The sequence below is a fragment of the Herpailurus yagouaroundi genome, unplaced genomic scaffold (assembly GCF_014898765.1).
Source record: "Herpailurus yagouaroundi ecotype Mexico unplaced genomic scaffold, PumYag 182, whole genome shotgun sequence".
Classification (NCBI taxonomy): domain Eukaryota; kingdom Metazoa; phylum Chordata; class Mammalia; order Carnivora; family Felidae; genus Herpailurus; species Herpailurus yagouaroundi.
Genome location: NW_024412413.1, coordinates 6,393,128 through 6,420,879, shown reverse-complemented (window position 1 = coordinate 6,420,879; position 27,752 = coordinate 6,393,128). Strand labels below are relative to the sequence as shown.

At 45.7% G+C, this 27,752-nt stretch overlaps 1 protein-coding gene across 2 annotated transcripts in view; it reads right to left on the bottom strand.

Annotated features, from left to right (window-relative positions):
• Nucleotides 1-27,752, bottom strand: part of ARFGAP3 (ARF GTPase activating protein 3) — a 54,215-nt gene that overhangs the window by 7,646 nt on the left and 18,817 nt on the right. For both annotated transcript variants that reach the window (XM_040490637.1, XM_040490638.1), the window contains 9 exons: nt 26,115-26,202; nt 22,048-22,107; nt 20,420-20,466; nt 19,077-19,219; nt 15,783-15,911; nt 15,004-15,126; nt 8,844-8,975; nt 2,885-3,008; nt 1,653-1,743 (listed from right to left, as the gene is read on the bottom strand). In XM_040490637.1, coding sequence (XP_040346571.1) covers nt 1,653-1,743; nt 2,885-3,008; nt 8,844-8,975; nt 15,004-15,126; nt 15,783-15,911; nt 19,077-19,219; nt 20,420-20,466; nt 22,048-22,107; nt 26,115-26,202 — 937 coding nt within the window. The remainder of the gene's footprint in view (nt 1-1,652; nt 1,744-2,884; nt 3,009-8,843; nt 8,976-15,003; nt 15,127-15,782; nt 15,912-19,076; nt 19,220-20,419; nt 20,467-22,047; nt 22,108-26,114; nt 26,203-27,752) is intronic.

Here is a 27,752-nt window from a genome sequence, read left to right as displayed (position 1 = left end):
AAGGGGACAGGAAAGCATACATGGGCCGGCCACAATTTTCCTTCAACAATTGGAAAGAGTTTTCATTTGATCTCCAAATGTTTTTTTTTTTCCTTTTTTAAACAAACAGGGTTTCAGAGTGAAACTTCCAATAACCTGAATTACAAAATCACACACAGCTGGTTGGGGGGGGACGACTTTCAACACCTGAGGTTCTGAGGGGCTGACCTGATACCCTTTTGGCGGGGGGAGGCGGGCTGTGGGGATGCTCCCCTGCTCCCCTCCGAAGGGCGCAGGGCCAGCACCCCTCCACCTGGGAAGGCGGCCACAAGAGGAAGTCCCGACAAGAGATAAGAATACAAGTCCAGGAGCCACCCTGCCCCACCCGGACTCGGTGCAGAAGGCAGCCCAGAGAGCGGCCCGAGAGCCGCAGCCCCACCGAGCACCCCTGCCTGGTGGGCTCCCTGCAGCAGCTGAGGCCCTGGCCCCCACCTGCCCCTGCGGCCCTGCATCCCCTGGGTGGAGAGCTCCTTCCCACGGCAGCACGCAGCCTGGTGTGCTTACTGAACCTGAGGGCCACAGTGGATCTTCCAGCATCCCCCACACCCCAGCACTGAAGGTTCCAGGCACTCGGGTCTGTCCCACGACCTTCTCTCTTGAGGCTGTTTCTCGCTGTACTCAGAAAACAGTTGTTCTCTGCAGCTGCCCATGCTGGTCACCTGTGCCCAGGCCTGGCTCCTCCAGGTTTGGGGACGAGGGGGAGCGGGTGGTCCTGGGCTTGGAGCATTTGGCTCTGGAGGTCCCCTCCCCCTGGGCTCTCCCGCCGAGTGGGTTCCTGAAGTGACTTCATAGGACACCGCTCCTTTAATGCGAGCTGTGACGAAGGAAGAACACACAGCCTTCCCGTCGCCTTTGGCCAGGCTGAGGCCTGGGTAGGACTCAGTCATGGCTCAGGGACCCAGAGGCACAAGCAGAGACCGGCTCGGCTCTGGACGTCCAGGATGGGCCCATGCTCTGAGGTGCACTCCCTGGGGCTCCCAGGCATCTCTCGTCCATGGGGTCTGCACCCTAAGAGGGCTGGGGAGACAGGAGATTCCTCTGCACCTGCCTGTTTCCACAGCCACATTCTGCCTTCCCTCGAAGACTGAGCCTGGTGAAGTCCCCTGTTCTACCTGCCTCTGCCTCCCCTGGGTGCCAGGCACCCAGGTGGCACTTCACACATAGTACCTCACTTAAGCCTCAGTGCCACCTTGCGCGGGATGTAGTATCTACCCGCTTCACAGAGCAGGAGTCTGGGAAGACTGGAAAATGACATGAAACACTCAAGGTCTCAGGCAGGGAGCGGTCAGTGACAGCTAGGAGCCCAGGGCCGTCCACCCGCGGGGCTGTGATATCACACAAATCGGACACGGCCTTTGCACTGGACCAGGAAACACGTTCCAGGAAGATGACTTCTCTGGCAACCCGGGGATGTCGCTTAAATGTCCTGACCCGGTCTCCTCACACGCCAGGCCTGAAACGGTAACTTCTGCTCTGTTCACAGAGGGGGTAAGAGCATCACGTGACGGTTGCGGATGATCTTGGAAAAGTAAAAAGTTCTATGCAGAGAAAACGTACTCATGCTGTAGACACAGCGGGCACCAACCTTGTTGGCAGCCCCGCCCCCCCATTACCTGCCGTCTGCTTCCTCTGCTCATCAAACAGATCTGCTGAGCTTATGGAGGAACTCGCCGAAAGCCTCTCCAGCCGAGCCCTGGTTTCATACTAGAGAAGACAAGGAATAGGAAACATCAGCCTCCAAAGGCTGTGAGCAATTCTGCAAAAAGAATCAGCGAGGAGCTGTCAGTTCACAGCTGCTCAGGGCAGGGGAACCAGAGAGCAGCAGGGCACCTCTGTCGCGGCGCTGTGCCCACCAGCGGCCAGCAGAGGCCACTGCACGGCTGCCCACATGGGCTCTGCTCTGTGACTTTCAAAGTAGACTTAAATGTTGCCAGCTTTAAAATAAGGCAGCTTTGGGGCGCCTGGGTGGCGCAGTCGGTTAAGCGTCCGACTTCAGCCAGGTCACGATCTCGCGGTCCGGGAGTTCGAGCCCCGCGTTGGGCTCTGGGCTGATGGCTCAGAGCCTGGAGCCTGTTTCCGATTCTGTGTCTCCCTCTCTCTCTGCCCCTCCCCCGTTCATGCTCTGTCTCTCTCTGTCCCAAAAATAAATAAAAAACGTTGAAAAAAATTAAAAAAAAAAAAAAATAAGGCAGCTTTTAGGGGGTGGGAAGAGCAAGTGGTAACTCTAAGCTCCTGAAGTGCCGGGCAAAGCTCTGTTGCTACGAAATAGACTCAGTGCCTTTAGGAAGCAGCTCCCTGTGTCGCCCAAGAAACCTGGCAGTGATGCACGCCTCCGAGAGCTTTGGCAAAAGCACACCAGCACCCCGACATTAGAAAAAACCTTAGGCCTCTCCATTGCCGTATGATCCTTCTGTGTAGCAAGACTCCTCTAAGGCGAGAGGCAACAACCTGAAAATAAACATATATACCCTCCCCGAACATATCTATATAAGCCATTTAACTTCATTAATAATAATTAAAAAGTTAAGTAAATTACAGCTGTATCAAAAATCGCCTGAAATTTTTCCCAAACATATTAAATAGATGTGTGTTCAAAACACTGAGAAAGGAATCAGAGAAACGTGAGACACGATCCCTACCTTCTAGCCTCTTCTCCAGCTGGGGCAGTGAGGGGGAGGAGTCAGGAGGACCTGGGTTTGAGTCCCGCCCCCATCATCTTGGGCCCAGGGGCCTCTCACAGTCTGAGTCGCTCCCACTCTGTGCCTATCACCTCCTCCCCTGGCTCTCAGGTCCCTGCTCGCTTCCTGCTCAATAGGGCTCACACACAAACTCTCTGGACACTTACATCAGCTTGGGCTTGTCTTCCAAAGTACATATCTGATGAAATGGCTTTGACATTGCCAAACTTCTTCTGGGCTTCATCTGTGTTCTCAACTGGCTCATAGTCTGGCTTACGGCGGGCAGTAGGTCTATAATTAAAAACAGGCAGAACAGGAGCGACGTCAGCAAGACGGTGAAGTAGGGAGTTTTCTACCATCGTCCCCCTACAGAACACTGATTTTGACAATTGTCCACAGACAGGACGCAGGGGTGCAGCAGAGAGATTCCAACACACTGTTGGGAGTAAAATGATCCAAGACTGGGCACAAGAAAGAGGGTAAGAGGCACAGTTTCACCTTCCCTGAGTCACCCCTCTCCCCGGGCGGCACAGCTCAGTACCAAGAGAGAGCCCCCTGGCCTGCAATATCTCCCATGGGGGAAAGTGAGAGGCTGGTGAGTGGGAGCCCGACTTCCCCTGCTGGGTGGGACACTGCAGAAAATGCCCCTTCTTTCCCACCCCATCCGGAGTACTGAGGTGATCTGCATGGCTTAGGGGCTGGGAGAGGCTGGAAGCACAGCAGCCGGGGCTCAGAACTCAAAGGCACGTAGGTCCCACCGACCATTTTGTGGACGCCACGAGGAAGCCTGCTCACAAGCAGCTGGGTACACTTTGCCCATGGAGCCCCCCGCTGGCCCATGGATGCCTTCCAACGCTCTGTGCACCTCACCCACACATCTCCCACCTTCATAGTCGGCTCCCTGCACAAGCCCCCACAGACGGCGAGGACAAGCCTTTGAGTGTGTGCAGAAAGCCAGCCCGCTCTGGGACTGGGAGGAAGTACACAAAGGAGCATCTCCGGGCACCAAGGGAGAGTACACAGGAGGCTCGGGCACCTGGCCTGGCCTTGTGGGATTGAGAGACGGCATTCATCTGAAGATTCCAGCCCCAAAAGGGAACGAGTAGTATAGAGTGGTATTTCCATAGAAAAGGTCTGAGAAAGCTTCAGGATCCCTAGCAGGGCTGCTGGTGAAGGCATTTCTCACCCCAAGCCAGTCGGTAGAGACAGGAAGAGGTGACTCTTCTTCTGATGCGAAGACAGCAACACAAGACGCCAAGCAGCACGAAAAATCAAGGAAACGCGACACCACAAAGGGAACGCAGTAATTTTCCAATAACCGATCCCAAAGAATCGGCTGACAAAGATTTCAAAATAACTGTTTTAAAGAAGCTCAGCAACCTACGAGAACACGCACAACTCAACCAAGTCGGGAAAATGACACGCAAACAGAATAAGAAGTTCAACACAGAGACGGAAATCACAAAAAAGAACCAAACAGAGACTCTGGAGCTGAAGAATACAACAGAGGACATCAACGGCAGACTGAGTCAAGCAGAAGGATTTGTGAACTCGAAGACAGGTCATTTCAAATCATCCTGTCAGAGGAGAAAAAAAGAAGAAAGAATAAAACTGAGTGCAGAAAGCCTATATGAATATGGGACACCGTAAGAAACTAATTTACGCGTTACAGGAGGCCCATCAAGAGAAGAGAGGGCAAAGGGAGCGAAAAGCTTATTGCAAGAAATAACAGCTAAAAACTTCCCAGATCTGGAGGGAGATATGGACATTCGGGTACACGAAGCTCAAAAGTCCTCAAGGGGATTCAACCCAAAGAGATCTTTACCAAGACACATTACAATAAAACTGTTAAAAATCAAAGACAAAAAGAGAGAAAGATAAATACCATACGATTCAACTCATAAAAGAAATCTTAAAAAAAACATGAATAAACAAACAAAAAAAGAGCAGAATCAGAAGTATAAATATAGACACAGACAAATGATGGTTGTCAGACAAAAGGGGAGTGGGAGAAGGAGCCAAATGGGTGAAGGGGAGAGGGAGATACAGGCCCCCAGTTATGAAATGAGTAAGTCATGGGAATAAAGGTAAAGCATAAGGGGGGAAAAAAAGAATTTTTAAGTTTTTTTGTTTTTTGTTTTTGTTTTCTGAGGCAGGGGGTGGGGGGCAGAGAGAGGGAGAGAGAGAGAATCCCAAGCAGGCTCCACACTGTCACATGGGGCTCGAACCCACAAACCGTGAGATCATGACCCAAGCCAAAATGAAGAGTCAGATGCTTAACTGACTAAGCCACTCAGGTGCCCCCTGAAAAAGAATTTTTAAAGCAACAAGAGAAGAGAAACTCATCATGTACAGTGGAATCCCTGGGAGACCATCAGCAGATTTCTCAGCAGAAACCTAGCAGGGCCAGGAGACAGGGGAAAGATATATTCGAAGTGAAAAACAAACAAACAAGCAAACCCTGCCGACCAAGAGACTTGTGTCACCGAAATCCTAAAAGGAGTCTTGGAAGCTGAACTGATGAATGCTAATTAGTAACATAAAAACATGAAAGTATAAAACTCACTGATGGAGGTAAGTGTACAGTCAAATTCACAATACTTGAATGCTGCAATGGTGGTGTATAAATCACTTACCTCTGTATAAAAGTTAAAAAACAAAAATGGTAAAAATAACTACAGCTACATTAATTTATTACTTGATATACAATATAAGAAGGGGTAAATTACGACATCAAAAACATAAAATGTAAAGGGGGTAGAGTAAAAGGGTAGAATTCTTGTATGTAATCTAGGTTAAGTTGTTATCCACTTAAAATAGACTGTTATAGGGGCGCCTGGGTGGCTCAGTTAGTTGAGCATCCGACGAGCTCAGGTCATGATGTCGCAGTTCGTGACTTTGAGCCCTGCGTCGGGCTCTGTGCTGACAGCTATAGGCTGTTTATAGACTGCTATAATTATAAGATGTTTTATGTAAGCCTCATGGTAATCATAAAGCAAAAATCTAGGGGCGCCTGGGTGGCTCAGTCGGTTGAGCGGCCGACTTCGGCTCAGGTCATGATCTCGCGGTCCGTGAGTTCGGGCCCCGCATCGGGCTCTGTGCTGACAGCTCAGAGCCTGGAGCCTGTTTCAGATTCTGTGTCTCCCTCTCTCTGACCCTCCCCCATTCATGCTGTGTCTCTCTCTGTCTCAAAAATAAATAAACGTTAAAAAGAAAATTAAAAAAAAAAAAAAAAAGCAAAAATCTATAGTATACACACAAAAGAGAAAGAGAAAGAAATAATAACATACCACTATGGAAAGTCATCAATTCACAAAGGAAGACAGCAAGAGAGGAAGAAAGGAACAAGGGAACCACCAAACAGCCAATGAACAATTACTAAGATGGCATTAGTAAATCCTTACCTATTGATAGTTGCTTTAAACATAAATGGACTAAATTCACCAACCAAAAGACACTGAGTGGCCAGATGGATTAAAAAACAAGGTCCAACGGCATGTTGCCTCCAGGAGACTCTCTTCAGCTTGAAGAACACACATAGGCAGAAAGTAAAGGGACTGAAAAAGATACTCCACGCAAATGTAAACCAAGAGAGAACAGGGATAGCCACACTTATATCAGATCAAGTGCACTTTAAGCCAAAAACTGTAACAAGGAACAAAGGTCATTATAGAACTATATAAATGTGTGTGTGTGTGTGTGTGTGTGTGTGTGTGTATGTGTGTGTGTGTGTGTGTGTGTGTGTGTATATACACACACACACACATTTATGATCAATTATAAATATATATGCACCCAACATTGGAGCACCTAAATATATGATATAAATATTAACAGATCAGAAGGGAGAAATAGTACTGTAATCACATAGGAGACTTCAGTATCCCACTTTCAATAATGGACAGATCATCCTGAAAGAAAATCAAGAAAAACTGGACTTCAACAGCATTTTAGACCAAATGGACAAACAGACACATTCAAGACACTCCATCCAATAGCAGTAGAACACACATTCTCAAGCACACATAGAACATTCTCCAGGACAAATATATGTTAGGTCACAAAATAAATTTAAATCATACGTTAGGTTTAAGAAGCTTGAAATCATATAAAGTGTCCTTTCCAACCATAATGGTTGCAAGTAGAAATCAGTGATTGGAGAGGAAAACTGGAAAGTTCACAAATATATGGAAATTAAACAACACATTCCCGAACAACCAGTGGGTCAATGAAGAGATCAAAAGGGAAATAAAAAAATATCTTGAAACAAATGAAAATGGAAACACAACACACCCAAACTCATGAAACACAGCAAAAGCAGTTCTAAAAAGGAAGTTCATGGCCACCAGGTATCTGAAAAGATGCTCCACATCACTCATCATCAGGGAAATGCAAGTCAAAACCACAATGAGATGTCACCTCACACCTGTTTGGATGGCAAGTACCAAAAGAGAGAAGTATGGAGGAGAACTGGGGAAAAGGGAACCCCTGTGTGCTGTTGGTGAGAACGCAAATTAGCAGAGCCATACAGAGAACAGTATGGAGGTCGGTCCCTCAAAAAATTAAGAACAGAGGGGCGCCTGGGTGGCTCAGTCGGTTAAGTGTCTGATTTCGGCTCAGGTCATGATCTCGCGGTTCGTGAGTTCAAGCCCCACATCGAACTCTGTGCTGACAGCTCAAAGCCTGGAGCCTGCTTTGGATTCTGTGTCTCCCTGTCTGCCCTTCCAACGCTCTGTCTCTCTCTCTCTCTCAAAAATAAACATTAAAAAATTAAAAAAAATAAAAATAAAAAATAGAACTACTATTTGATCAGCAATCCCACTTCTGGATTTGTATCTGACACAAACAAATCAGTATCTCGAAGAAATCTCTGCCATGTTCACAGCAGCATTATTCACAATAGCCAAGATACATGTCTGTTGATGGATGAATGGATAAAGAAAATATATATACAGTGGAACATTATTCAGCCACTAAAAAAAGGAAATCCTGCCATTCCTGCCATTTGTGACAACACGGATGAACTTGGAGGACTTCATGCCAAGTGAAATAAACCAGACAAAGAAGAAAAATACCGCACGATTTTGTTCCTATAGGTGGAATCTAAAATTAAAAAAAAAAAAAAAAAAAAAAAAGTGAAACTCATAGTGTGTAGAATGGTGTTTCTTTCCCACAGCCTTCAAGGTAGGGGAAATGGGCAGATGTTCAGAGGGTACAAACTTCTATTTACAAGATGAGTAAGTTCTGGGGATGTAAAGTAGGCAGAGTGACCAGAGAAAGTAATACCCTGTTATATACATGAAATTCGCTAGGAGTACAGATCTTAAGTGTTGCCAGCACACAAAATGAAAACAAACAAACAAAAAAAAACCCAGCCCAAATAGGTTAAACTAATTTGAGGTGAGGCAAATGCACTTCTCATTTATAATGTATACTAATGCCATTTTACTTTTTAAAAAGCTGACAGTAGGAATTTTGTAAAAGGATTTCAGGCCATTTAAAAAAGCCTGAAAATTCTAAAAAAACATGAGTAAATATCCAAAGCCCCCGACATTTAAAGGAATTTTCCTATTTAAACAGACCCAGCATTTTGATCTTCAGCTCCCTGTGGAGGTAAGTTGGTGAATACTGAGGGCACTGTTTGCAATGCACGGAAGACACCGTTCTGCATCACGCAGGATACAAAATGACTAAGCTGGCCACAGACTGCAGTCACCCAGCATAATCCCAGGCTGTGCCTGTTGTCCCAACGTATTACTAGGTCTCCCTGCACTTTTGTCCGGTTTGGACAGGAGATTGTAAAGTCTTTCATTCATAATCAACAACTGGAGGTAGTTGTTCGACAGGTGAACGGACAAACAACTCAACAACGAAGAGGAAGGAACATCATGACAAGCGTCTCACATGCACTACGAAAAGTCAAAGAAGCCGGTCTAAAAAGGCCAGTTGCCGTATGATTCCATTTATAGGACGTTCTGGGAAAGGCAAGATTGTAAGGTCAGAAAACAGACCAGGATGCAAAGAATATTCTTGAAACAGTAGAATAAAATCATTCGCTAGTCTTAGAGAATTTCCCTGGAGACCCATGGCCTCAATATTTACAATCCCACTGTTCTCTGTTCATACCTGTCTGAATAGCCCGTGGGTTTCAGGATAGTGTCCGTATCTTTGATGGTCTCTTTTTTCCAATAGGAATCTGAACTGTCATCCCAGCTAGAAAAAGAACTGCTCCTTAACTCCATCGGCTCGTCAAAGTACCTGTATGAAAAAGAGGGACATGGTGACTTGGGAGACCTTACTGATGTCCGCTCACATGGGGTGCACGGCGGCTACACTTCCTGGGCCTTGCAGTTGGAGTGGCCATGTGACGAGAGCTGCCGAATGAAACAGAAGCAGGCGTGAGGAGAGTCATTTCCAAGGCCTTTAAAGTGCCTGTGCTCAACTCGACCAGTCCCTTCTTCCTGTGCCACATGAAAGACAAGGTGGTTTTCCAGGCGCTCCAGCCTCAGGCAGGAGAAGCTTCCATCCATCTGGAAGATCAAGGCGTTACCCAAAGGACAGGTAATCTGGACAATCACCTGTACCCTCAGCTGAACAAGAAATAAACCGTTGTTGTGTTAAGCTTTTAAGACGGGGTTGGGGGCCGGGGCGGGGGGGTGGATACTTGTCAGTGCAGTATAACCTAGCCCATTTGGATAGCACACGATGCCTTTGAGCGTCTTTACTCACCACAGGTTACGTATTTTGCTTTCTCTGGGTCTAGTTCTGCCTAATCAGGTAGTCGCAACAAAAACCCCACTCGAGGAGCTCCCTGTTGGCAGTCCCTGCCAGGTAAGCCTGGCGACAGCCCTGACCACTTAATGTAAATGGTGCTAATTAGCCTCTTGGCGGAGTCAGATACAAAGCTATGGATGGCTAATGGCTGGACCAGTGTGCGGATGCTTTCCCAGCCTGGGGCTTGACATGAACTTGATCTGTAAGCCTGTAGGTGGGTTTACTCTTTCACCAGCCGAGTACCCCTGAGCCGGGCCTTGCTCAGAGAGCAAAGCTCCACGGCAGCTTCCTGTCCTGCGCGGTGACAGAAAAATCTCTGACCACAAGCAGCAGGGTTTGCCTGGAACAGGACAGAGACTCAGAGGCGAGGTGGATGTGCCAGAGCCTTAAGAAGTGACCATGCTTTGTCAGAATTCACAACAGCTTAGGATGGAAAAGAGCCCTGCCAGATACACACTCCTTTTATTTATTTATATTTTTAATGTTTATTTATTTATTTTGAAAGAGAGAGAGTGGGGGGAGAGAGAGAATCCCAAGCAGGCTCTGTGCTGGCAGCACAGAGCCCCACATAGGGCTCGATCTAACAAATGGTGAGATCATGACCTGAGCCAAAATCAAGAATCAGATGCTTGACAGATTGAGCCACCCAGGCGCCCCCCACTCCTTAAATGTGGAGTTAAAGAAGTTCAGCAGAGGCAGATTCCAAGGCTTAGGTCTTGAGAAAGGAAGGATGATGGAAGATAATGTAGAGGCTTCCTTTCAAAAATGTCACCTGGCTTTCTGCAGAGTAAGAAAAGACGTGCATGGGATACATGGTGAACACCGAGCTCGGGTGTCACAAGAAGTCGCACAAAGACGGAGAGCCTGGGCAGTCAGAGGGGCCTGTAACCAAAGATGAATAGAAAAGGGCAGCAAGAACCTGTAGGAAAAAATAGGCCAAGGGCCCCTATGAGCTAAGAGTTGGGGGGTTGGAAATGCTAAGAACAAACATACTTTTTCTGGGTTAAAAAAAAAAAAAGGCGAAAGGGATAAACCTGCTATTTGAAGGAGATGCTGTGGCTTTACGTGGATAATAGAGAGAAAGCACAATTTCCAGAAGGGGCTCTGCCTTCTCTGGCGAGGTGGTCCCGAAGAACAAATCTCCTTCCGCTAGGCTTCTCTTCCGTGTAAGGAAGACACAGGTTCAGAGTAGATCCGTGTTTCAGCGAGAAACAGGCCAGGCTCTCTTGGTGGCTGATGGGCAGGTGGGCCCGAGCCCCGGCTCTGCCTGGAGGAGCAGGGACAAGCGGTCCCTGTGGAGGAGAGACCTGGACAAGCAGACTTTTAAGTGGCTCAGAGAAAGGGGGCTTGCCCGATGTGGGAGGCACACTGGCCTGAAAGTGATCTTCAATCATTCAAGAGATTTATTTGTAAAGGTCCAAGCGAGAGAGTTAAGACCAAGTCGATGAGGAATTTAGAAACAACTTAGCAAGCATCTACGAGGAGGAGCCGGTGCTCTGCTAGATGGGGACACAGGGCAAGGAGACACATCCAGCCCCTGCTCTCACGGGCCTGGCTGATCCGAGCTCAGAAACCCAGCAAGGTACATAAGTAAAGGCATCATTCCTCACAGAGCTGCCCCAGGACAGAATGGCTGCCTGGAGGAGGAGGAGGAAGAGGAGTGGAGTGGGGAGAGGGGCAGCATGGTCCCCTGGAGGATGCTCACCAAGAGGATGCTGGGGGCATGAGGGTGGGAAGGACCGGGCAGGGGGTGGTTGGAACTTCCAGGCTCTTCGCAACTCTGAGCTGCTGGGACTTAGGATTTTGCAGATTTAGTGTCACTCCAAGGAAATATTCTTCATTCTTATAAGTCCAAGTGCTCATCTTGGAATATAAGCGTGTCGGATTTTTTCAATGACTGGATTATTCAAAAATCAGGAGGGAGATGGGCGCCCGGGTGACTCAGTCGGTTGCACGTCCGACTTTGGCTCAGGTCATGATCTCGCGGTCTGTGAGTTCAAGTCCCGCGTCGGGCTCTATGCTGACAGCTCAGAGCCTGGAGCCTGCTTCAGATTCTGTGTCTCCCTCTCTCTCTGTTCCTCCCCTGCTCATGCTCTGTCTCTCTCTGTCTCAAAAATAAATTAAAAAAAAAAAACATTAAAAAAAATTAAAAAACAAAAAAACAAAAATCAGGAGAAAGAAAGCCATGCTGCTCGGATCCTACTGGTCGGCAGGAGCACTGGGCAGCATTCTAAGTGTGGGGCAGGTGGGCGTGGGGGGTGGGCTCTCTGTGCTCTGACAGATGTGGGAGGTGAGCAGCAGCCCTGGGGGTGCAGACAGCTGTCCCATCGGTTGGAAGAATGGGCTAACTGATGCCTGATGGCTGTGGGGCACTTGCCTGACCTTAGAAACACAGCAGTCTTGATTTCCACATTTTTCCAGACTTTTTTTTTTAATGCTTACTTTTGAGAGACAGAGAGAGAGCGCAAGTTGGGGAGGGGCAGAGAAAGGGAGACACAGAATCTGAAGCAGGCTCCAGGCTCCGAGCTGTCATCACAGAGCCTGACATGGGGCTCGAACTCATAAACCGTGAGATCGTGACCTGAGCTGAAGTCGGGAGGCTTAACCAACTGAGCCACCCAGGCGTCCCTTTACTGACTTTCTAATGTTCTGGTTTCTAGATCCTGGTTCTCAATGCTCTTCACTTGTATTTTTGCTCTCACTCTGTCTTCATCCAACCCTGAGGACATTCCTTGCAATCCCTTGGTACCCCAACAGTGCATATCTGATTTACAGCTGTAGACGACCGTCTACCCAGTGAAGGCCACGCTGACTGCTTATATAAGGCTGAGCAAATCACTCTGGTTTCATTATTTTGTACTCTGTATATAATTACACTGTTTATATCCTGAATATAATGGAATTCAATTTGAAAAATCCCAGATATAGTGGATTTTATTTTTCATAGAAACAGCACTATTTCATAATTTATAATGTTCAAGTTCTAAAGGACTAATGAATAATTCGGAAGCAGTGCAGGCTGCTCACGGAGCTAATAGGCTGGCTCTCCTGGAGGCTGTGTTTACGATCCGTCAGTCTCCAGAGTACTAACAGCTCCCTTGTTCTCTACCAGCAGTGGTCACAACCAAGGAAGCTAGAAAAGGCACTCACGGGGCACCTGGGTGGCTCAGTTAGTGTCCAATTTCAGCTCAGGTCACGATCTCGCAGTTTGTGAGTTTAAGCCCCGCATCGGGCTCTGTGCTGACGGCTCAGAGCCTGGAGCCTGCTTCGGATTCTGTGCCTCCCTCTCTCTGCCCTCCCTTCCTTGCTCACGCTCTGTCTCTCACTCTCTTCTCTCTCAAAAATAAATAAACATTAAAGAAATTAATGAAAAAAATAAAGAGCAAATCAGAAATGATCTCACATGCATGCAGCTTTTAAATCAAGTTAGAAATTTAATTTTATCCTGTAGAAAATATACGTAAATTAAAAAAAAATTTTTTTTTAACATTTATTTACTTTTGAGACAGAGCATGAACGGGGGAGGGGCAGAGAGAGAGGGAGGCACAGAATCTGAAACAGGCTCCAGGCTCTGAGCTGTCAGCACAGAGCCCGACGCGGGGCTCAAACTCATGGACTGCGAGATCATGACCTGAGCCGAAGTCGGACGCTTCACCGACTGAGCCACCCAGGCGCCCCTATGTAGATATTTTTATGTGTTTTTTTTTTTTAGTTTATTAATTTATTTTGAGAGAGAAAGCACAAGTGGAGGAGGGTCAGAGAGAGGAGAGAGCGAGAATCCCAAGCAGGCTCTGTGCCGACAGCGCGGAGCCCGATGCGGGGCTTGAACCCGCAAACCGCGAGATCCCAACCTGAGCCAAAGTCAAACATTCACCCGACTGAGCCATCCGGGCGCCCCTAAATACTTTTGAAAGGCACGATTGGGGGGTTGCCTCTGTGTAAACTACACCTGGTGTGTTATACAAGTGACTCACAACAGGTGCAAAACCATCCCTGTAACTGACAGGGAACACCACTAACCTAGTAACTTTTTTTGGTAAAATGTCTGGATTTGACAGAATGGGAAGCAGTGTGAGTAGAATTTTTTAGGCAGAGTACTAAGCTATGAACTTTGAAAGGATGTATGTCACAATCAGCTTCCAGTTAATAGTTAACATGTATGTGTATCTCGTATGTATATGAAACATATAGCCCATGTAGATACGAAACCGCTTCAAGCCTGCGTAAGTAACCGCCAGATGACAGTAATGGCCTTCCAGACGTGAGCCACGGTGCCTCCTTCAACGCACCGCCCATGACTGATGGACACACACTCGATTTTCCCGAGCTCCAAACTTGAAGGTGGCCCTCGGCGTAGTTAAGAATCTAACCACAGTAATTACACATTTAGACTGAGTCACGTCTCTTGAACTGAACTCCTATGTCATAAACGCAGCTAAACATCACGCAAATAGTCAAGCGCTATTCTAAGTGCTCCATTTGCATCAACTCATTTACCATCGCACAACACAGTGAGGCAGACCCCAGCATCTCTAACTTACAGAGGCGGAAGCTGCAGCACAGAGAGGTTGAGCGACTTGGCCAAGGTCACACAGTCACTAAGTGGCCCAGCCCGGATTCAAATCCAGACCGTCTGAACCGGGGTCTACACTCTCACCCCTGTGTTCTCAGCTGGTGCTCACCTCCAGTTCACAGCCCAGGTTTACATGGTGCCTTTTTAGCAGGACTCTCCTGTATGGGTCAGGTTCTTGGAAGAACCTCACATGGTGAGTCGGTTCAAGTCTCAACTTGTTCTCCCTGCCCTTCAGGCCCCTGGACCTGAACCGTGGTACTTGCCACGGTTGCCTTTACACCGAAGTTAGGCAACTGGTCCCAATCTGATGGTGGAGGCTGAAGGACCAGCACCTAGCTGACCCTGAGAGCCTTCAGAGTGTACTAGTGTTTTCCATGAATTGATAACACACACACAAATAGTGTTTGCTATTTGTTCTGAAACTAAAGGATACGGACCTTTGGGCTCTTGCCTTGTTCTCCAATTTCACACTTAGATAAACACAATTTCTACTTCTTATTTTTTTTAAGTTTATTTATTTTTGAGAGAGAGAGAGAAAGAGAGAGCACACGCAAGCAGGGGAAGGGCAAATGGGAGAAGGAGACAGACAATCCCGGGCGGGCTCTGTGCTAACCGACACAGGGCTTGAATTCAGGTCGTGACCTGAGCCAAAGTCAAGAACCAGATGCTCAACCAACTAAGCCACCCAGGCGCCCTGCAAGTTCCTACTTTATTTTCAACTCTTGGTCACTGATTTTATTATAAACATCTCGCAGGCATTGTCCACTTATGAATCTTTCCCCAATAATTTTCCAAAGGACACCCTTGACTCCAGCCAAAGCTTGTAAAAGCAACAAAGTAAACTGATTTGTATTTGCTCTTAATGCAAATAAGCGAGTAGGTCCACATTAATGACCACTTTCTAAAACAACGCTTTAAGGCTGATTTGGGGTGGGTTACCTTGAGCTGGAAGTAAAATATGGGTCACCACTGTCATCGCTGTACTTCTTTCTTGATTTTGCTATGATCGGCGTCTCCTGCTCAATGGTCTGCATATCTGAAGTCACGGAATGTGAAATACCACTGGAGAAAACAGAGAATAAAATGGAGAGGAATTATATCAGTTCAGGAAGACACTTGTGCTCACCAAAGAATAAACGTTTTATACTTTCAACAAAAACGTTAGTGGGATTAAAAACATGAGCAATATGGGGCGCCTGGGTGGCGCAGTCGGTTAAGCATCCGACTTCAGCCAGGTCACGATCTCGCGGTCCGTGAGTTCGAGCCCCGCGTCGGGCTCTGGGCTGATGGCTCAGAGCCTGGAGCCTGTTTCCGATTCTGTGTCTCCCTCTCTCTCTGCCCCTCCCCCGTTCATGCTCTGTCTCTCTCTGTCCCAAAAATAAATAAATGTTAAAAAAAAAAACATGAGCAATAAAAATGGCATATATAGTTTTTGGCATAAGCATCGAAAAATACTGGGCCTTTGTGAGGACTGGAACTAATTACACAAGATGCAGTCACACATATTAGTTCTGTCTGCAGCATCCGCTTAACAATGAGTCAGGCCTATTTCCTTTTTGCTTTGACTCACTTTGGAACTTTTCATGCTAGGTTGAATACTAGAGAGGAGTAAAACAATGGAAGAAAGGAAGGAATCATGAGAAAATACTTTCCCAGTTGACGCCAATAAGGAAAATCCATGCACGATTAGCAACGTTTAAATTCTGGAAGCCACGTACCTCCTGCAGTTTCCGAACCCCATGCCGAGTCTCTCTGACTCTATCTTTTTTTTGCCACTCATGTTCATCTTCTCGTCCTTCTTCATTTGAATCTCAAGATCCTTATAGGCTAATCGCAGTGATGAAACGCTGCCAGAAAACCAAAGGCTCCTTAATTTAGCTTTAATTCTGTGTTCTCAAGTTAAAACACTAAGTGAAATTAAACACGTCACTGATAATTTGAGCTTCGTGCTTCTTTCCATAATTAACAACTATGAAGGCGAGTTGGCTTTTTTTTTTTCCCCTAAAGGTCTTTTTTGAGTAGATGTTCAAGAAAATTTGAATGAGTTTACACCTGCTTTTTGGTTGCTGCTGACCCTACCTTACTGTTCTAGTTCATATCACCTATCATCATATATTAATCATCACATCATCATATACTACCTGCCGCATAATAACGTAATACATGTTAAGATTAAGTCTACGTAGGACAGTAAAAAGCAGAATTTCTTACTTGAGCTAATATTTATACTTTTTGCATTACATAGCAAAAGTATGAGGTTAGTTGCATTGGTTTGTACATATATTTGACTTTACAAGTAGTTAAATTAAGGGGCACCTGGGTGGCTCAGTCGGTTTAAGTGTCTGATTTCAGCTCAGGTCACGATCTCACGGTCCGTGGGTTTGAACCCCGCGTCGGGCTCTGTGCTGACAGCTCGGAGGCTGGAGCCTGCTTCGGATTCTGTCTCCCTCTTTCTCTGCCCCTCCCCTGCTTGAGCTCTCTTTCTCTCTCTCTCTCTCAAATATAAATAAGCATTTTAAAAAACCAAATATATAAATTAAGACGGAGTTACTTAATTGCAAAAGATTCTTCAGAGGACCGCTATAGAATCAGGCTTCCAAGAGCACTCATTTCTTAGCCAACCTTCCTTCTGTGCTACTAGTCAGACACTAATCATCTGTTTATCAAATACCTGTTACAAATGATGTACCAAAGGGGTAAAAAGAGGTATCCAACACTGTCCCTTGCTCTCAGATTCCTAAAAACGTTACAAATACTTAATTTTTCATAAAGAAAACTATGCAATAACAAGAGTATTTTATATTAGTAAGACAGCAACAAAACTTGGGGGCCCTGAAAGGTGATATACCCATGTTATCAGGAATTCTAAGCTATTATCTGTTTCATAAAATTGTGCAAAATCTCATGAATTTCTCATAAGAAAGGCACCGTGTAAATTCCATAATAATATAAATACATTTTCCTGTAGTAACAGGGAATGACAACTAAATTTCTTACTAGAAAAAAAAAAGAGTAGAACAGAAAACAGAAAAAAAAAATAACACTGCTGCTGTTTCCTTCCTTAGTCAGGATTTGTTTTGTTTTAATCTGGTAGTTTTGTTTTCTTTACCATTATTCCTACAGAGCAGGGTCTGACCACGTCCCCAGTTTTATCACTCAGAAAATAAATGATACTCTTGCGTCAACTTTTTGGAGGAAGACCACAGATCTCCCGAAAACCACGAACAGATAAAACCGGAGCGGCAGATTCTTCTGGAGAAGATGAACGGCCGGGAAGAAAACGTTCCACTGGGAAGATGTGAGATGGGAGAGCTTTCCTTCTCAGCATCTGGCTGGGACCGAGGCTACTGCCACCAACAGCACCTGCTCTCCGACCTGGGCTTCCCGTAACGCGGGGCTGGCAACGCCCACAGGACGAAGGAGTCAGGGCTCCGTGTTTCCCAGGCCCTGCTCAGGGGAGGCTCCCAAGCCGCTCAGGCCAAGCAAGGGAAGGGGCTCCGGGGCGGCTCTCCTCTCCCTCATCTTCCCACCCACTGTGCGCAGGCTCCTCTGAGGGCGGGCCCAGGAACCGCCAGCAGGTGAGGACTAGGACAGACAGCTAGAGTTTCACAGGCTGAAGACAGAGAAAAATGCCGTTCCTTGACAGTTTACTCAACTGAAAATAACTCTATTTACAGCCGTTAAAAAATTAACTTGCAGAAAAATAACGCTGTTGCGTCTTTAGGATAAGACATGTGTGCTTTCCCGGAGCTGGCGCAGCCCTGGCTTGGCGGGATGGGGCTGCGACGGGTCTGAGAGGGAGGACAGTGTCTTGGGCACAGTGGCGTGGCTGTCCTAAACACGGCCAGGAAGGCTGTCAAAGCAGGTCCCAAATCAAATTCATAAACACCCATGGCCCGCATCTTTGCGTATACACTGTACTGAACCGTCCTAGTGAAAGATTCGAGTTAGGGCTGGTGTTGCCTCGAACAATACGCTAATCTCCATCCACCCCCCCTGCAGGGAGGGAGCAGGTGCTTCGTGTTCCGTGTCTTCTGTTCTGATCAGGCTCTAGATTGTACACGCTCCAGGAAAACCACGCATGAACAATCTGCACAGAGCCCACTCCCAAACACCAAGAGAAGCAGTCTAAACCTCAGGTTGGACCTTCCCCCCATTTTCAGGGTCAGGATCCCAGCTTAGAGAAATTACAGTGAAGTCTGTGACCACAGCTCAAAGCAAATTTTACATAAAGCATTTCAAACCACGTTTAGTCTAACTACAGTTTAGTGCTGCCCCCTATGTTCTAGGAGTTAAATGACAATGAGAAACAACAACTTCCAATTCTCTGGATTTACCAACTAGAACATCCATCCCTTAGCAAGCTGCTAGCATGAATAACAAGAAATCACAGCGGTTGAGCACTTACTCTTTACCAGGCACTGTTTGATGCACTTTAATAAACGTTAACTAAGTTAACCCTCAAAGCATTAAGCCTCATAAAATAAGCATTATTATTTTCTTCATTATGCCGTCCATAGTAACTCAAGCCATAATAATAATAAATAAATAAAATAAAATAATAAATAAAATAAGCACACATAAGAACTAGGAACCCAAGCTGCCTTTCCTTTAGGTGTTGTGCTCACTCTGCTTTCTTCTCTCCTTACGATTGTTTTTATACCCAGCACATGCACTTTCCAGGCGGCCACACTGCTCCTCTGTTTCCAACACAAACGAAAACCTCTCAAGAGCCTGAAATGTCTACTTACAATTCTCTTGACTGGCTTCCTGGTTTCCAGTTTCCTAATCTCATCACCAAACTCACTTTCCAAAATACACCCCCTTCATCAAAACGATTGGCCTGACTTCAAGGTACCCCACATTATCATTCCAATTTCACCAATCCAGGCAACTCCCCCCTCCCCAGCACTGAAAAAAATTAAATGGCATTTTGAAAGCAAATCTCAAGAGTTGTTTGATTAATAGCCTTATTCACTAAACACATGCTACTATAACTAAATCAAACTTACATTGATTCTTCCTTAGGTGCCGCGCTGGCCAGAAGGTCTTCCTGTTCCTTCATTTTATCTACAGCTTGGGCTTGTTTTTCAATTTCATTAAAGCATGTATTTGCCAGTTTCTGGGCTCCCAAACTTCCTTTTTTGGCCCCAAGCTAGGAGATATAGAAGATTAGATTCGACCCACGCTGTTTGAAAGCTTCAGCTAACGGCTAACACTTTCTGAGGTCTATTACCCGCCAGGCAGTGCAACCCACACTTCATATTTGTTCTCTCGCTTAGTCCTCACAACGCTGTGAAGTTGGCACTACTGTTATCCCCAGGTTAGTTGAGGAACTCAAGTCTGGTGCAGGTTAACTGACTTGAACAAGATCACACAGCCAGTAAGATGACGGACATCAGGAATCACACCCTGGTGACAGCATCCCTTATTAGAAACGCAAACACGACAGGAACTCCCACAGGGCCTCTCCTGATTTTTTAGAATTCTGTCATTAGCAAAAGAAATGCTGTCGAACACTCATTCTAGAAAATCCTCACTATGTATAACATTCACCTCATGGAACAAAACCTAGGTTTTTATCAAAGCCACATTTATGGGGCACTGGGGTGGCTCTTCCGGTTAAGGGTCTGACTCTTGACTTTGGCTCAGGTCATGATCTCATAGTCCTGAGATCGAGCCCCTCGTTGGGCTCTGCACTGGGCATGGAGCCTGCTTGGGATTCTCTCTCTTCCTCTCCCTCTGCCCCTCCCCAGCTCGTGTGCATGCGCTCTCTCTCTCTTTTTCCAAAAAAAAGTCACATTTATTATTACAATATGGCTCAAAATAAATTTTTTTTTCAACATTTATTTATTTTTGGGACAGAGAGAGACAGAGCATGAATGGGGGAGGAGGCAGAGAGAGAGGGAGACACAGAATCGGAAACAGGCTCCAGGCTCCGAGCCATCAGCCCAGAGCCCGACGCGGGGCTCGAACTCACGGACCGCGAGATCGTGACCTGGCTGAAGTCGGACGCTTAACCGACTGCGCCACCCAGGCGCCCCATGGCTCAAAATAAATTTTAAAAAAGTGACAGGGGCGCCTGGGTGGCTCAGTCGGTTACAGTTCAGGTCGTGATCTCATGGTTCGTGGGTTCAAGCCCCATGTTGGGCTCTGTGATGACAGCTCAGAGCCTGGAGCATGCTTTGAGCTCTGTGTCTCCCTCTCTCTCTGCCCCTCCCCCCACTGACGCTCTGTCTCTCTTTCTCAAAAATAAATAAACATTAAAAAAAATGTTTTAACGACAAAGGTGGCTTTCTTGAGAACATAGGCTATTTTAAAGCCAAACTACCAGATATTTATATGCAATACTTACTCCTCTTTTAGCTTGATTTGGTTTCTTTTTTATGATAGAGGACACCTCTGTCAAAAAATAAAAAGTAGAGAGTCAGACCAATAGAAATACGCAATTTTTCTAATTCTAGCGTATTTTTTTTTAATTCTAACATATTGTACATATTATGTAAGAGACTGTAACATTTTCCACCTTAGTTGGTCACCCAGAACATTCAAGCACACGAGTGTATTGCAGATTAAGAGAGCTTTGTTAAAATCGAGTTTCTCGGCACTTCTACGTAGGATCCAAGCTCACAGAAAACATTTTGTGCACACCACACTAGAGAGAAATGAAGAGCCTGGCCTTGCCCACCCCACCCCACCCCACCCCACCCCATTCATTGTTCTCTTCGGAGCATTTCTTAAATACATTAGAACAAACTCTCCTCTTAAGCTCTGCTCTTCAAAACTTTTAGAATTATTTTAAGATATAAAGTTAGCCAGGCATTATGCACACAACGGAAGCGTGGTATGGTTTTTCACCCTGACTTGTATACAGATTTATCACATTAATCAATGAGAATTACAAAGCATTCCATTATTTTGAGTAGCAAGGCTTTCTAAATTGCACAAAAACAGATGAGGCTTTAAGATAAAGTTTCTTAAAAATCGTTTTCTGGGTAAACTTTAATCATAGATTACACATTCTGTTTCTACAATTATGTTTAAGAGACCCAGTAAGAATAAAATTTTAACTTTTTTCTTACAAAGATGAGAATGTGCTTTAATAAGAAAAGACAGCATAGGGGCGCCTGGGTGGCTCAGTCGGTTGAACAACCAACTTTGGCTCAGGTCATGATCTCGCGGTCTGTGAGTTCAAGCCCCGCGTCGGGCTCTGTGCTGACAGCTCAGAGCCTGGAGCCTGCTTCGGATTCTGTGTCTCCCTCTCTCTCTGCCCCTCCCCCACTCATGCTCTGTCTCTGTCTCAGAAATAAACATTAAAAAAAAATTTTTTAAATAAGAAAAGACAGCATAAAACCACACACAACTAAAGATTCAAATTCAGCCCTAACGAGAGAATAACATCATTACGTGCCAAGTATGAAAAAGGTATCTATGGAAGTTTTTCTTTCCATCACTTTCTTTTGGATCCATGTTAAAGCACTCACATAATCTGCTCCCAACCTCCTACGAGGCTATTAACTCGGGATGAAAATATCTGGAACATTTCTAATAGTTCAGCTATTTTTTCACCAAAGTACTTGCTTTCCAATTAATGCCATGCAATGTGCGCTCATTTCAGAGTATAATTCCCTGATGATGAAAAATTAAAGATCCTGGTAAAATCAGAAAGAGAAGAACACTCTAGGAGACGTCGCTCTGCCCTCTGCTCATGCTGGGAACATAACCCAGTTCAACACAGATGAGCAAATCAACAGTTTCAGCAGCTCAGCCAGGGACCCCACACTGGTTGCCGCCACTCACGGGCCTCAGGCTGGTCCTAAAGGGGAACGGCATTTTTGCTCGATAAAAATCTTATTAATAGATTAGTAATCATGATGCCGGATTACTCTACACATTCTAGGCAGAATGGAAAGCCAGGATTCATCTTTCTCTCTTAACGAATCTCACTGTCTGAATCAGAATATGGAGTCGTAGGCACATTACCTAGAGCAGCCTTTGTTGGTGCGTTAAGACCTTCCACACTTGGTCCTTGTTCTGGTCCACCTGAAAGTTAAACATATTGATATCAATGCAGAAAATATACTCATTAAATGTGCTTTGGAATATACGACACATTCAACTTGCTCGGTACCACGTGTTACCCAAGTTTGTCGATTATTGGTTTTCTTTTTAGCTCCCTATTCTATTTTACCATTACAAGAACTTTTTAAAATTTTTTTACATTTATTTATTTATGTTTGAGAGACAGAGAGAGACAGAGCACAAGCGGGGGAGGGGCAGAGAGAGAAGGAGACACAGAATCCGAAGCAGGCTCCAGGCTCCGAGCTGTCAGCACAGAGCCCGACGCGGGGCTCGAACTCATGAACCACGAGATCATGACCTGAGCTCAACCGACTGAGCCACCCAGGCGCCCCTATAAAATTTTTTTTAATGTTTATTTATGTACAGAGAGTAAGAGCATGCACCTGAGAGAGTCAGGGAGGGGCAGAGAGAGGGGGGTGGAGAGAGAAAGAATCCCAAGCAGGCTCCACGCTGTCAGCACAGAGCGTGACGCAGGGCTTGAACTCACAAACCTTGAGATCATGACCTGAGAGGAAATCAAGAGTCGGATGCTTAACTGATGAGCCACCCAGGCGCCCCCAGGGGGAGGTGGAATTCTAAACAATAAAACCTTTTGGAGAAACTCTGTGGCTAAGAATGCAGGGTTTAAAATATTTACAAGAACAGAATCTTGTTCTGCATGTAGTTATCTCAGTTTCCTGTTAGCAAATCAAATGGAGACACCTGGACTCCAGAGGTCACAGGGACACCTCCAGGGCCCCGTACGCTTCAACCTCCAAAGGCCTCTTCTGCTAACTAGTTGTAACAGTAACAATATTCAAATCGCCATCGGTACTTTCAGAAGGTACAACGCTCGCCTTGTCTCTGTGTTAGCCAGGAGAGCGTCGGGATTATTTTTTCTCCTCTGTCCTTTTGGACAATGACAAACCTGTCGATGGCTCAGGTAGATTCCTTCTCTTAAAAAACAATCCCCCTCTGGAGGGGCTCACAGCCCAGGGAAGGGACACACACGGACGTGGTAATTCCCAGAACCAGGCCGAGCTGAGCTAAGAGGGAGACCACACATAAATGTGGTCGTGACTGGGAGTGTCCGTGGGGTGGACACAGCCTCTCTGAGGACAGGCGTTCGCGCAGAGACTCCAGGAAGGAGGCGGCAACATGACAACCGAGGACAGATTCCCACTGCAAGCAACAGGGCCGAAGGGCCAGTGCGGCTACAGGGCAGTGTGGGTCTAAGGACTTGAATTGCTACGCGCCACTTAGAAAGGTGTCTGTCTTCTGGGAATGCAAGCTGGTGCAGCCACTCTGGAAAATGGTATGGAGGTTCCTCAAAAAACTAAAAACAGAACTACCCTACGACCCAGCAATGGCACTACTAGGCATTTATCCATGGGATACAGGGGTGCTGTTTTGAAGGGACACATGCACCCCAATGTTTATAGCAGCACTATCAACAACAGCCAAAGGATGGAAAGAGCCCAAATGGCCATTGATGGATGAATGGAGAAAGAAGATGTGGTATGTATACACAACGGAGTATTACTCGGCAATCAAAAAGAATGAAATCTTTCCATTTGCAGCTATGTGGATGGAACTGGAAGGTATTATGCTAAGTGAAATGAGTCAATCAGAGAAAGACAAATATCATATGACTTCACTACTATGAGGACTTTAAGAGACAAAACAGATGAACATAAGGGAAGGGAAACAAAAATAATATAAAAACAGGGAGAGGGACAAAACAGAAGAGACTCATAAATATGGAGAACAAACTGAGGGTTCTGGGAGGGGTCGTGGGAGGGGGGAGGGGCTCAATGGGGGAGGGGCACTAAGGAATCTACTCCTGAAATCATTGTTGCACTAGATGCTAATTTGGATGTAAATTTAAAAAAATTAAAAATTAAATTAAAAAAAAAAAGAAAGGTGTCTGTCTTCTTACCAGACACTTAGGGTCACAGGCACAAAAAATGAAATGTGCCAAAACATCACAGACTGCAAATCATACAAAACCCAGCCAGGCCAGCATCCTTTGCATATGAAGGGAACAAGCTTTTTGTCTATATATGAATTGCAAAACGCTTATCACCTGTCTTTAAAGCATCTCTTCAGAACAGAAATGTTGCATTTGTGACAGATTCGTTAATCTCTTCCTTTCACGAGGCTTGAACATGCACAGAAGGCTTCCCCGGTTCTGAGAGGACAGAAAACCTCCATCCGTTTTCTTGCAGCACCTTTATACTTTCATGATTTATATTTAAATCCTTGACCCACCGGCATTTTGTTTGGTATAAAGAGTAAAGAAGGAATTCTACTTTACTGTAATATTTTATCCAAAATGCTAGACGCTTGTCCCAACTCATCCACTGTTCCCCAGAATGCAAAGGGTTCCCGTCCTGGTTCACTGACAGGTCTACTCCTAAGACCAGTAAAATGAAAAACCGGCGTCCTAAAATCTGCAGTTTGCTGCAATCTCAGACACTCCGACCCTTACACCTGCACTTCAGTGCAAACGAAGTGACTTTTCCTCACAGCAAGCTCCCGACCCCACTCACAGAGACCTGAGTGGCCACTCTCCCAGGACTCTCTTCTTGATAAGTATCAGTCACTCTCTCCAACCCTCCAGCAAAACCCTCGCCAGGAAGTTTCTCGAGTAAGCCTCTCAGTCATAAAGTTGGTGGAGTGTTTGGTCTTTGCTACTTCACGAGGTTCTCTCAAGTTCCCCAAAGCAGCTCCGGGCTCGGGCTCGGCGTATGCGAGCCAGCCCTTCCGGCCACGCTCCAGGGTGCCCACGTAGCTGTCAAATGTCACCTTGTTGTTAATTTGCTCAAGCCTTCCGGCTAACAAAAGATGCTCAGTCTTAAACCAGAAAAGTTGACATCTTGATCCTTGTTATTCCTATCACATAAGTGATGTTTTTAAATGCGAGCAACGGACATAAGTACAGGTACGATAAATACAATCCTATAATAAAGTCACCAAAGGTAAATCATTAGATACCAACTATTCATAGAATCGGTTTTAAAATGGAAATCTTGTTTTCTGACCGTAGAAGTAACAGAGACACATTACAAAAGTTCAGTCACATCAAAACTATATCAAGTTGAAAGTAAAAGTAATTCATTCGGTAATTTTATTCTCTGGTTAACAATTTGGTATGTACCTTCCAGAATGTTTTCTGTGTGTATATGTTTTTGCTTCAGTGTTTTACAAAAATGAGATCATATTTCCTGTTTGGTAATATCTTTCCCCCCCACTATATAATGTACCATGGGCATCTTTCCTTCATGAAATACAAGGATCTTATTTTCTCTTTCCTTTTTTTTTAAAAAAAGATTTTATTTTTAGGGGCACCTGGGTGGTTCAGTCAGTAGAGCGACCGACTTTGGCTCGGGTCATGATCGCACGGCTCACGGGTTCGAGCCCCGCGTCAGGCTCCGTGCCGACAGCTCGGAGCCTGGAGCCTGCTTCGGATTCTGTGTCTCCCCCTCTCTCTGCCTCTAACCCGCTCACATTCTGTGTCTCTCTCAAAAATAAAAATTAAAAAAAAATTTTTTTTAAAAAGATAAAAAATGATTTTATTTATTTATTTATTTATTTATTTTTTAACGTTTATTTATTTTTGGGACAGAGAGAGACAGAGCATGAATGGGGGAGGGGCAGAGAGAGAGGGAGACACAGAATCCGAAGCAGGCTCCAGGCTCTGAGCCGTCAGCCCAGAGCCCGACGCGGGGCTCGAACTCACGGACCGCGAGATCGTGACCTGAGCTGAAGTCGGATGCCCAACCGACTGAGCCACCCAGGCGCCCCAAAAATGATTTTATTTTTAACTAACGTCTACACCAACGTGGGGCTCAAACTCACAACCCTGAGATCAAAAGTCACGTGCTCCACCAACTAAGCCAGCCGGGTGCCCCACAGGACCTTATTTTCTAATAGTTTCATAGCCATTGAACCAAAGGATAACATCACACGACAATTCTGAAGATTACCTTCATTATTAGCTGGAGTGGTCTCCACATTCCTTGGTGACGAAGAAGATGCTTCTGGCTGTGCTGATGTCCAGCCTGTGCCACTCACCTGAAGGTGAGAAAATTCACCAGTCAGCAAAGCAAGAAAAAAAAAAAAAAAACCAAAGCTAATAATGGAACGGTCACCTTCCAGGTACCTGGGTTAGCGGCAAGGAAAGATAATATTAAGACATGTCTATTCTTTTTTCTTTTTTTTAATTGAAGTATAATTAACGTACAGTATCACATTAGTTTCAGGTATACAATATAAAGATTCAACAACTCCATACATTACTCAGGGTTCATCAAGATAAGTGTGCTCTTTGTCCCTCTTAACCTATTTCAACCCTTCCCCCACCCCCCCACCCATGCTTCCTTCTGGCAACCACCAGTCTGTTCTCTGTATTTAAGAGTCTGTTGTTTTATGTGTCTCTTTGGTTGGTTTCTTAAATTCCACATGTGAGTGAAATTACATCGGATTTGTCTTTCTCTGTCTGATTTATTTCACTCAGCATTATAGCCTTTAGGTCCATCCATGTTGTTGCAAATGGCAACAGCTCCTTCTTTTTCGTGGCTGAGTAATATTCCTGCGTGTGTGTGTGTGTGTGTGTGTGTGTGTGTGTGTGTGTGTGTGATCTTCTTTATCTATTCATCTATGGTGGGCATTTGGGCTGCTTCCAGAGTTTGGCTACTGTAAATAATACTGCAATAAACAGGGATATAGATCTTTTTGAATTAGTGTTTTCATTTTCTTGGGTAAATAGCCAGCAGTGGCATTACTGGATCATATGGTAATTCTATTTTAAATTTTTTCAGGAACTTCCATTCTGTTTTCCACAGTGGCTGCACCAATTTGCATTCCTACCCATGGTACGTGAGGGTTCTTTTCTCCTCACATCCTGTCCAACACTTATTATTTCTTGTGATTTTGATTTTAGCCATTCTGACAGGTGTAAGGTGATCGCTCACCGTGGTTTTGATTTGTGTTTCCCTGATGATGAGTCATGTGGAGCATCTTCTCCTGTGTGTTTGCCATCTGGATGTCTTCTTTGGGAAAATGCTTATTCAGGCCCTCTACCCATTTAAAAAAAATTTTTTTTAATGTTTATTTTTGACAGAGAGAGAGAGAGAGAGAGAGAGAGAGAGAGAGAGCATGAGCAGGGAAGGGGCAGAGAGGGAGGGAGACACAGAATCCGAAGCAGGCTCCAGGCTCCGAGCTGTCAGCACCGAGCCCGACGCGGGGCTCGAACTCACAAACCACAAGATCATGACCAGAGCCGAAGTCGGACGTTCAACCGACTGAGCCACCCAGGCGCCCCTGAAAGCAGCATCTTAATGGTCCCTTCTCGTTATTTGTGGTAGTTACGTTTTTTTTTTTTTTTAATATTTATTTGTTTTTGAGATAGAGAGAGACAGAGCATGAGTGGGGGAGGGACAGAGAGAGGGAGACACAGAATCTGAAGCAGGTTCCAGGCTCTGAGCTGTCAGCCCAGAGCTCAATGCAGAGCTCAAACTCACAGACCGCAAGATCATGACCTGAGCCGAAGCCGGACACTCAACGGACTGAGCCACCCAGGCGCCCCTCCTGTGCCCATTTTGTAATCAGATTATTTACTGTTC